The sequence below is a fragment of the Grammomys surdaster genome, unplaced genomic scaffold (assembly GCF_004785775.1).
Source record: "Grammomys surdaster isolate TR1022 unplaced genomic scaffold, NIH_TR_1.0 169, whole genome shotgun sequence".
NCBI classification, from domain to species: Eukaryota; Metazoa; Chordata; class Mammalia; order Rodentia; family Muridae; genus Grammomys; species Grammomys surdaster.
The window spans coordinates 8,826,622-8,837,926 of record NW_021604617.1 but is presented as its reverse complement, the minus strand read 5'-3'; the positions used below and the strand labels follow the sequence as shown (position 1 = coordinate 8,837,926).

General features: G+C 50.6%; 1 protein-coding gene across 1 annotated transcript in view; it reads right to left on the bottom strand.

The window, feature by feature from the left end:
* Ptk7 (protein tyrosine kinase 7 (inactive)) overlaps nt 1-11,305 on the bottom strand; it is a 67,985-nt gene that overhangs the window by 22,284 nt on the left and 34,396 nt on the right. Inside the window, exons 2-7 of the mRNA XM_028766568.1 lie at nt 6,195-6,482; nt 5,490-5,592; nt 4,924-5,114; nt 4,678-4,828; nt 1,059-1,207; nt 554-820 (exon numbers count right to left, since the gene is read on the bottom strand). Coding sequence (XP_028622401.1) covers nt 554-820; nt 1,059-1,207; nt 4,678-4,828; nt 4,924-5,114; nt 5,490-5,592; nt 6,195-6,482 — 1,149 coding nt within the window. The remainder of the gene's footprint in view (nt 1-553; nt 821-1,058; nt 1,208-4,677; nt 4,829-4,923; nt 5,115-5,489; nt 5,593-6,194; nt 6,483-11,305) is intronic.

Genomic DNA, 11,305 nt, shown 5'->3' with positions numbered 1-11,305 from the left:
ATTTTTTTTTTTTTTTTTTTTTTTAAAGATTTATTTATTTATTATTTGTAAGTACACTGTCGCTGTCTTCAGACACCCATATGAGGGCATCAGATCTCATTGCAGATGGTTGTGAGCCACCATGTGGTTGCTGGGATTTGAACTCATGACCTCTAGAAGAGCAGTCAGTGCTCTTAACCGCTGAGCCATCTCACCAGCCCCCACTACTGCGTCTTAACCCGTGTGTGGATGAGGAGACGGAGCCACCACAGTCACAGTTCCGGAGACATGATCCCAGGCACTGTGACATTTGTGCATCGTGGGGCAGAATGGGACCCAGGTCTGCAGACACCCAGGAGTGTTCCTTCCCTGTCGTCAGAGATCTACTTTTGGGGGAGGCTGTGTTTACTTCCTCTTCACCACCTGTCTCTTGTGTCTGGCTGACCACTTTCACACGGCCAGTATCTCCATGGCTTCAGATCCCAGGAGAGCCATGGGTGTGCACCCAGGAAGCCTCTATCCACTGCACCACGTCCCGAGACCTCCGAGGCTCAGCCTCAGGGAAAGTACTCACTGGCCACTGTGATGTTGACATCCTGTCGCCGCTGACCGGCCGGATTGGCTGCATGGCAGGTGTAGACACCGGCATCACTCTCAGCGATGGTGGCAAACACGAGCTCAAGGCCCTTCTGGTGGACCCTGCCATGGGCAGGAAGACGGACTCCAGCATGTTCCCACCAAACACTGGGTGTAGGTAGACCCTGGGGGGCTGGGCAGGCAACACGCTCCTCGCCACCAGCTATGAACACCCGTGGTTCGAATGGCAGCATGTCTTCAATCTCTGCAAAGACAGGAGGGGGAAGGGAAACTGCTTCACTGCCTTGGGCATCCGGGTTTGTGATACTGTAGAAGAGATCTAGGCTCCTCCCTCTGGCCACAATTCCTCCTTCTGCGTCTCCTCTTCTATCCCAGCAACCTCCTCTTACTCTCTTAGGCCTCCAAGCTGCCAGCTGATTCAAACAAGAGTCCTAAAGCAACCCACAGTGAATACAGTGCCTACCTCAGCACCAGAGACCCACCTGCCAGGTGAAGAGCGGCTTCCAGGACGATGGGTGGTCCCCTCTGTCCCTGACCGACGCAACGGTAGACTCCTGCATTCCGTGGCCTGACTTGGGTCAGCAGCAGAGAGCCATTAGCAAACACCACAGCTCTGCGGAGGTGAGGGGGACTGCGGAGGGAAGAGAGGACTGTCTGGAAGAGGCCCTAGGCTCCATTCAGAAAGAGGATACAGTGGAATTTCACATTCCAAGGGTCTATGTTGAGAGAAGGGTGTTATATGCACCTGTGCACCTGTCCGTGTGTGTGTGCAGGTACATCTCTTTTCTTTTCTCGCTTTAAAATTTACTTTTAGCAGGGCAGTGGTGGCACACGCCTTTAATCCCAGCACTTGGGAGGCAGAGGCAGGCGGATTTCTGAGTTCGAGGCCAGCCTGGTCTACAGAGTGAGTTCCAAGACAGCCAGGGCTATACAGAGAAACCCTATCTTGAAAAACAAAAAAACAAAAAATAAAAAATAAAATTTACTTTCATTTTATAAGCGTTTGCATGCATGTATATAGATGCGCCGCGTCCATGCTTAGGGCCAGCAGAGACCAGAGAAAGTGTCAGATACTCGGGAACTGGAATTACAGACAGTATGGGCTACCGGCAGGTGCTTAGAACCAAATCCAGACACTCCCCAAGAGCAGCAAGTGGTCTTAGTAACTTACCTGTCCCTGCTGATCTGAAATTCTCTATGTAAAACAGGCTGGCCTAGAACTCACAAAATCCCCTGCCTCTACCTCCTGAATTCTGGGATAAAGGGCATGCACTATTGCCTTCAGCAGCCCCCTTCCTCCCTCCCTCCCTCATTTTTCTTCTTCTTTTTTTTTTTTTTTCCTTTTTCAAGACAGGGTTTCTGTGTAGCCCTGGCTGTTCTGGAACTCACTCTGCAGATGAGGCTGGCCTTGAACTCAGAGATCTGTCTGCCTCCTGAGTACTGGGATTAGAGTGAATCATCATGGCCTGGCTCTTTTTATTGATTTATTGATTTATTTAATTTTCTGCGTGCCAGTATTTTGATTATATCCTTGTCTGTGTACCACACGCATGTCCGGTTCTTATAGAGGCCAGAAGAGAGCATCAGGTCCCCTCAAACTGGAGTTACAGGTGGCTGTGGGCTGAAAATCAAACTTGGTGTTAAGTGGTTAAGCCAGTGTCCTTAACCACTGGGCTATCTCTCTGGGGTAGCTTCAAACTTACAGATCATGCAAGCTGGACTTGACCTACATAGAGTGGCCTCAATCTGTATGTGTGTGTGGCATGGTGTGGTGTGTGTGTGTGCACACGTGTGCATGTCTGTGTATGTGTGCACATGTGAGAGTGTAGCATGTGTTTGTGTGTGCAAGCACATGTGGCATGTATGTATATGTATGTATGTATGTCTGTGCAGGTGTGCTCACCCATGTGTGCACATGTATGTCTAGGTCAAAGGTTAATGTCAGATGTCTCACAGCTTCACACTACTTTATGAGACAGGGTCCCTCACTCTACCTGGGGCTTACCATTTCAACTTGACTGGCTGGCCAGCAAGCTCCCAGATCCCCGTGTCTGCCCCTCAGCACCAGGTTACAGATGTACACTGCCACACCTGTATTCTTACACAGACACTGGGGATCTGAACACAGGTCTTCAGGCTTGCTTACAGTGGTGGTTTGAATAGATTCAGCCCCCATAAACTCCTGTGTGTGAACATCTGCCCCATGAAGAATGGCATTATTAGGAGGTGTAGCCTTGTTGGAGGCAGTGTACATTGTAGGGGTGGGCTCTGAGGTCTCCTATGCTCAAGCTACGTGCAGTGTGGCACACAGTCAGTCTCCTTCTGTTGCCTGTGGAGCACGACGTAGAACTCTCGGCTCCTCTAGCACCATGTCTGCCTGCATGATGCTTCTAAACCCCTGAAACTGTAAGGCAGCCCCAACTAAATGTTTTTCTGTAAAAAATTTGCCATGGGTCATGGTGTGTCTTCACAGTAATAAAATCCAAACTAAGATACCCAGCAATCACTTTATCCACTAAGGCCCTGACCTCAAATGTTACATCCTCCTGCCTCATCCTCTTGAATATTGGGATTATGGGCACGAGTCATCACGCTCAGTTTGTAGGCGTGTTTTCCAACTGCAAGAAACTCAATCTTGGGGAAGGAGAGTGAGGAGAAGTGAGTGTAAGTGAGAGAAAGGAAGATGTATGACTATCAGGATAGTGGGACCACCTTTCTGTAGGGTCCCCAACATCCAGGACAAGAGCCTCTTAGCCAAATTAGATGGCTTGATGATGTCCTTAGGACTAAAGCCCATGACCTAGGGAACCACACCCCCAGTGACCACAGTCATACCTGGTTCCACAAGTGTCCTGTCCTCTCCTAGAGTCTGGACAAGCATCCCAATACAAGAGCAAATCTCCTGAACCTTTCAGACATTTGCTTCCTACGAAAGTGTGGGCATTGTCGCAGGGTGTTTAATCACACTGTGAACCTTGAGATTGTGTTGTTTACTAAAAGAAAATCTGTTTCTAGTTGTGGTGTGGCTCAGTCCTTAGCACACACCTTTAATCCCAAACAATGAAGGTAAAGTTAGTTTGTAGAAGGAAGCACCTGTGTTTTAAAGTGACGTTTAATTGGGTGGCAGACAAAATAATGAATCAGAGAAAGATCTGACAGAATAGGATCTGCCCAGCTCTCACGAGAGGAAAGGGAAGCTACTTAAGAGAACAGTACAGAGAGACAAGAGAAGGAAAGGAGGCAGGTTTACCTGTAGAGTTTTACAGAGACAAGATGAAGAGAAAACAAGACAAAGACAGAATGAGCCAGAGAATGAGAAGGAGCCAGAAGATTAGAACATATTGCCGGAGTTTGTCTGAGGCCAAGCAGAGCAATTCAGGAGAAGCTCAGAGAAGCCAGATTGTATCAGACAGCTTGGACAGGAGCTGAGTTGAATCAGCCAGCTCAAAGCTCAGAAAGAACTAGAAAGGGTGAGCTTATTCAGCAGTAAGTCTCAGAGGCTGAAAACATCCTAGGGCTAGATTATATTGTATGGAGGCCAGAAGCTCCCAAGACTAGGCCTAGGTTTGCCAACTAAGGCAAGGAGCCTTAGACAATTACATCAGGCAAATAAAAGAAACTTTACAGGTGTACTTAGTGCCAGTACTGTCTTGTATCTTTCTATACAGACTGTGACCACACGGCCCCCAGACCCCATTTCCCGCCCGCCCAACTTCTCTCTGGTGTTCTGAGCTTTCTTAGCTAGTTATACGATTCCGTTCCTAACTTTATTCTCCTACAAATCATTGAGCACCACAGGGTGATTGCAGATGGAGCACAGGCTCAGTGTCCACAGCAGGCTGTGCTGACTCCGCCTCTCTGGCAACCCTTGGGTACCACTCAACCCTGGGTCTCTGCTCTCCCATCCCGCATGGCCCATGAGGGCAAGAAGAGAAGAGAATCGAGGTCCAACCATGGGCATCACAGAAGGCATTTCCCAGAGACTTCCCTCTGTGAAAACTCTTTCAGCGACACTAGGACATCTTACTGCCATTTGCTGAAAACTTGAAGAAATACAAGTCTGAATCACACCCATTTCTGAAGCACCCGCGGACATCTTACCGGCTTCGGTTACTGATGGGCGTCTCATCCTCAAAGAACCACTGCAGGCTCGGGGGTGGCTGGGCTGAGAACTGGCAATGGAACATGGCTTCCTCATTCCTTGCTACAACAATGTCCTGAGGCGCCAGCACCACCCTGGCAAAGCTTTCATCTGTGTCGAGGGGAAGCATGGAGGAGGTGAGCAGGCAAGGCAGTGAGCCCCCTCCTGGCTCTGCCTCCCCTCTTCTGTCCCCACGAAAGGCTCACCTGCAATACTCAAGGTGAAGTTCTGGCTGCTGCAGGCCTGGCCGAAGGCATTGTGGGCACAGCAGGAGTAGAGGCCGCTATGTTCGGGACTGGCTGGCCGTAGGGTCAGGTTCCTCTCCTTGCTGCTGACTGCGTGGGTGCTCTGATCATCAGAGAGGGGGGTCCCATCTCGGAACCACTGGTAGGTAGGCCTGTAGGGCATGGGGAATCATAAGCAGGGAAAACGGAGTACAGAAGCAGACACCTAACTGGGTACTCCAGTTTACAAGCAGAGAAATGGGGCCTGAGAAGGGAAAACAGTCTGCATAAGGGTAAATATTATTTCAGGGATAAAAGCAAACAGACCCAGATTACTCAGTTCCCAGAGTCTGGGGATATCATGGGACCAGAGTCTGGGGATATCCCATGTGGTGTTCCCCCTTCTCCAGCTACTAGAGGCTGGTGGGAGAACTTGGTATAGGGTGAGGACCGCTGGGGGCCAGAGGGAGGGACTCTAGCATGAAGCAAAGTCCATCTGCACAGACTCTAGGACTTGAGGTGACATCCCACCCTCCACGGCTCCTTACCGAGGGTGCCCATCAATGTGACAACGAAGTGTGACCTGGGTCTGCGGCTGGATCTCAGCTTCTGAGGCGGGGTGCTTCAGAACCACAGGACCTGCCTCGATCCCTGGAGCAGAGGCCACAGTTGCAGTGAGCAGAGCAGAGGTGGGAAAGTGGGGGGGGAAGGAGGGCACCACGGAGCCCTCGGGTGTGTAACTGCCGTACACACACGGGTGAGCACTGTCAAGCGCAGCCGAGGCTATGGGTCCAGACGCAGAGCACACACGCCCTGTCCACGGCGGGCCAAATTTAATACATGCCAAGGACTTCAATGAAAGCTTCCAGCAGATAAATGGGACAGAGACTTGAAGTGGTATGGGGAGGTGAGGAAAAAAAAATGAATGTATTTTGGTAACAGTATGTGCTCAGTATGTGTGGGACCTTAGGTCCAAACCATAGGGAAGAAAAGGGAAGAGAGGGTTTGAAAGGATGGATGGGAGGGAAGAGGAGAGGACAGGGTGAGGAAGAAGATGCAAAGATGTAGAAAAATGAGGAGAGAGAAAAGGAAGCCCTTCTGACTTCCTCTTATCCACACAGCGGTTCCACAAAGGAACTCCACTGGCCCACTCAACTGGCAGCAGGAGAAAGTGAGGCAGAGGGTTCCCAGGCCTCGGCTGCTGAGGCTGAGAGATGCACTAGGTACAGTACCCTCCCGCCACAGGCTCTCACATTTGATGTTGAAGGAGGCATTGGTGCTGCGGGCTTCCTCTCCAGTGACGTTATCCCGAGCCACACACTGGAAGGCACCAGAATCCTGAAGCCGGTCCACAGCTGCGAAGCTCAGGCTGCTGCCCTGGGCAAACCGCCGCTCAGTGTCCTGCACAGGTACCCCATTGAGCAGCCAGTACACGTGTACCGGGTCCGGAGCCTCAACTTCACAACGGAGCAGTGCCCGGCGCCCCTGAAGTGCATCCTGGGAGGACGGCTCCTTGATAAAGACAATAGCAGCCTGGGCACCTGCAGATGCAGACATGAGAGAAGCAGGGTCAGGAGGACCTGATGCCTCCGTCCTAACGCAGAGGGGGAAACGGGCCGCGAACACAGCTGGTCAATAAACACAGGTACAGAAAACAATGTTATGGTTGTAAAAGGTCCTCGGAGGAACTCCAACTGTGCCGGATGCTCTGCAGAACCCAACGACAAAATGCCTCAGGTTAAGGAGCCTTGAGTTCTGAGGCTGGGAGTTATGCTCAGGGAATGAATACTTTCTAAACACATCATGCTAAATTTCATCTACAGCCATGTTGACAAACCTTGCTATAGAATGACTATAGTAGTTAATTGTCAGTGAATTTTAGGAAGGACAAATACACAAGATGTGTCTGTGGCCATGAAAATGCCAAGTGGGTGAAGTGGAAAGCTGGTACCTGCAGAATGCAAATAAAGAAGGGTGCCCTGAGGGCTGGGTGGGTGCGATGGTATCCGGCTTCCCAAAGAGAAGGGCCCCAGACCTACAGGACCAGATCCTAGGTCTTGATGCTAGGCTGGGAACCAGAGGACATGAAAAGTAACGCAATCCTCCCTTGCCGACCCCAGAGTGAAGGCACCGAACAAAGTTCAATCCTGACCTGAAGAACATCATGGGAAAACAGCAACTTAGCCAGAAAACCCGACAGTACCACAAGGAAGGCTGCCACAGATCTGATGCCCATCCACAGATGCTCTGCAGTCCCGAGACGTCACCCTTTCACTCGAGAAGCCAAATTCTCTAGACACAAGGGCTGTGGCCAAGCTGTGTAAAGGCTGCCCTGGTGTCCGGTCTATCTCTGAGAACCCAGCTGCAGTCAAAGTCACAGAGCTGTACGCAAAGCCACTGACCTTCCTGCACACGGCCACTCAGTGTTAGTCAGAACTAGGGGAACAACTATGAACAAGAAGCCTCCACCCCCACCCACCCCTGCAACCAAAGGCGGAACCAGGGCCAGGGGCAGCAAGGGAAAATCAAACACCTGTGCTGAGCAGATGGGCTGGGCAGGCCGAGGGCAGGGCTGGACATGCGGGTGGCATAGTTACAGCAGTGTCAGAGGTAACACACTGGGCTTTGTTCCTGCCCCACGTGAGAGCCTGGCAGAGTCCCGGAACCACCAGGCTTGAACGTGGAAGAGATGTTCCCAGCCACCAGGAAGAAGCAGGCTCAGGGCCATATAAGGGGAGGGAGACATTTACAAGGTCTTCTTCCTCTATTACTTTCCAAGTCACTGGGGAGCAATCACAGCCCAGCCAGCACTCTCTGAGGACCCCAGAGATGAGGTTTGGTTCTTCAGACATGAGATTCTATCTGAGGGTCCATATGAGGGGCTATTCTAGAACCAGTCCATCTCCCAACCTTCCCAAGGGCCCATAACCCCCAACACAAGGCATTCAGGGAGCTGGAAGTACCCCCAAAGCACCCTTCTTCCTTCTCAATGGGGTCCTGTTGGTTCTCTGTGCAAGACAATTCTCTACCAAGCAGGGTGATCCCACCCACTGTGCCAGTTAACAAACATGCCTTCAGGCACCTCAGTTACTGTGCCAACCCAGACATTCCTATCCATTTCTAAATACTCCACAGGGGTGTGGTCCTGTCCCCGGATAGGTATCATGGTACGAACCCTTTGTGGTACAGAACTGTAAACTCAAGCCCAGAAATATGAAGGATTTATTAGGGGTCAGACAACCCACGTGTTACAATGCCACGCCTACAACCTAAAGAAGCCAACTCCGAATCTCAAGCTCTTCCTAGCCCTGCCCTGGAAATATCTGATCCTACAAGGGCAAGTCGGTTTCCTCAGTTAGGCAGGGTGGCAGACATGCCTCCCACAGACAATACAAGGCTCTCAAAGACACTCAGAGAACATTGATTGACCTGAAGAAAATTCATGTCTTGGACAGGCCTGGCATCAGGAATCTTGCCAGCCTCCTCCGGTGACAGGCGGAACCGGCTGTACTCCATGATCCTCTGTAAACGCAACTCACCAAAATCTTGGAACCCTCAACCAATAACTCCAGGATGTTCACCAAAGAGCAGAGACATCACCTCTCTCCCTTGGGTGATAGCCAGGATGTCCAACTTGTTGCTCAGAATAGTATGAACATAGTCGAACACAGATTGTAAACTTGCTTAAAGAAAACAGAGTCTTGGGCTGGAGAGACGGCTCAGTGGTTAAGAGCACTGACTGATCTTCCAGAGGTCCTGAGTTCAGTTCCCAGCAACCACATGGTGGCTCACAACCATCTGTAATGGGATCTGATGCCCTCTTCTGGTGTGTCTGAAGATAGCTACAGTGTACTCACACACATAAAATGAATAATTCTTAAAAGAAAACCACACACAGGAGTCTTAAAAAAAAATAAGTGTATGTGTATGCGTACACATGAGCACATGCATGAGGGGGCCAGAGGTCAACCTGAGGTACCACTCCTCAGCAGGTCTCTTCAGTGATCTGGAACTTATCAAGTAGGCCAGACTGTCTGACCAGTGAGTCCCATGGAGGGGCCTTCTGTCTTATGCCCCTCTGATGCTAGGTTCCAAGCACACACCATCACACCCAGATTTTTAGGTGGGCTCTGGGGACTGAACTCAGGTCTTCAAGCTTGTGTGGCAAGCACTACACTAATTGAGCCATCAGTTCTGAGGTGGTTCTATTTATAAGTTTATCTATTTGTGTGTGGGGGGGCAGATTGCTTACGTACGAAGATCTGAAGATAATTTGTTAGAGTTGGTTCTCTTCTTCTACCACATAGGTTCCAGGAATTGAACCTGGGTTATCCGCCAGGCTGGATGGCAAGTGGCAGCTGTACAACCATCTTACTGGTTAAACCCATGAGATTTTTTTTTTTGGGGGGGGAGGAAACAACTTGATTCCACGTGTGGTTTTCTTTTTCCTTAAAGGTTCATTTTATTTTTAATGATGTATTTTTTGAGTGTGTTCAGCTTCAGACAGATCCAGTATGATCCTGTCCCGCTCCGCGCTCTTCCCACAGGAGGATCTTGTGAGCTGTAACGCAGCTATGTGTGTGAAATGCCTTGGCCAGAGTCCACCTTCGGTAAGAGGCAACTACTGTAAAGCCTGCGAACTCTTCCTGCTCAAGGATTCAAATTCTCAAACATTAGACAACTCTCCTCATGCCAAGGCTCAGGGATATGCCCAAAGCCTAGACAGAAGAGAAATCACCACAGAGAGCAGAGAACAACCAGATGGTGGGTGAGAGGAAGGAATAGGCCCTGGGGGTACAGGAACCACAGACCACCTGCTGCAGAAATCTGAGATCTTGCCTGAGTAACTCAGAGGGACACAGCGCAGCCTCCCCTCCCTCCACTTTCCACATCCCCTCCTGGGGCCAGAGCTCCATTCTCTAGAGCTGTGACCAGAGATGCAGCATTCCCAGACTGCCACTCAGAGCCCCCACCATCCCACATCCCTGTGACATGGCCTGGGAAACATCAAAGTGGGGCCTCCCGGGGGCCTCTGTCCTGACGTCAGCTCACAGCAGGTCCTGGTTAGTGCCTGGCTGGGGTAGACTTAGATGTTTCCGAAGTTTCTAAAGCCAGCAGGAAGGAGCCTCGGGGCTTCTCAGAGCCCCTGCTCAGAAGGCAGTGGGAATGAATGTGCCTGGGCTGCCAATCTGCATGGCTTGTTGCAAACACTGCTCCAGTGATGTTTTGGGGAACCGGGGAGTCCCTGGCGGCGATGCCAGACGCCAGGAGCTCTTAGCTTTATGCAAAGGTGGCTTTCAGGGACTAAGGTGGTCGCTATCTCAAGGTGGTGTATCTCCTGTCCTTAGCGCTAACTAGAGGAATGGCCTCCAGTCTGTGGTCTGAGAAAGGCCTTCTTGGGACTCACTGGCCCCGGGTCTCCTTTTTTTTTTTTTTTTTTAAATATTTATTTATTTATTTTATTATGAGTACACTGTAGCTGTCTTCAGACACACCAGAACAGGGCATCCAATCTCATTACAGATGGTTGTGAGCCACCATGTGGTTGCTGGGATTTGAACTCAGGACCTCTGTAAGGGCAGTCAGTGCTCTTAACCGCTGAGCCATCTCTCCAGCCCCGGCCCCAGGTCTCCTAAAGCTGCACTGTCTCTCTTCACTGGGCCTTGTGGAGCTGCAACACAGCGACCTGCTCGATAATGGCAGCTTGCCTGCCTCCAAGCAGCCCTGCCCAGGTATAATCTAGGGGTGCCAAGACACCAGGCTACCATCCAGGCTGTTCAAGGGCTACATGGATTTATATATGCGAGGTCCACATCCACCATGGGGCAGCCAGAAAGGGAGCAGGTAGGCAAGTGCTTTGCCCGTGGGCATGAGCAGCCCAAGAAGCTCCCTGGCAACAAGATGCAGGCAGAGTCATCTCCCTCTACCAAGCGGAATACCCAACACAGCTGGAGCTTCAAATACCTCATGAGGGCATCTTCTGAGCCATATCTTTGGCTCATTAATAGTCAACTACATAGACACTCACCATAACTGTATCTCTAGTCTTAGCCTCAAAAAAAAAAAAAAAAAAAAAAAAAAGGCCAATTTCCATGCCTGCTCTATGCCCGACACCCAACTGCATCTGATACACAACCCCAATCTAACACCCAACCCTCTCTGGACTCCAGACCCACCCAGTCTCTATGCACGGGTATGTGTTTACACATATGTGTCAACACACTCGCTATATGGGAGGAACAGCAGAAAGTCTGGTTATGAGAATCTTGTTTTGAGGTACTGGGGTTCAAACCCCAGGCCTTGCGCATGCTGACGCAATGTGTTCTATCACGGAATTACACACCCGACCCTTGGCGTGTGCACA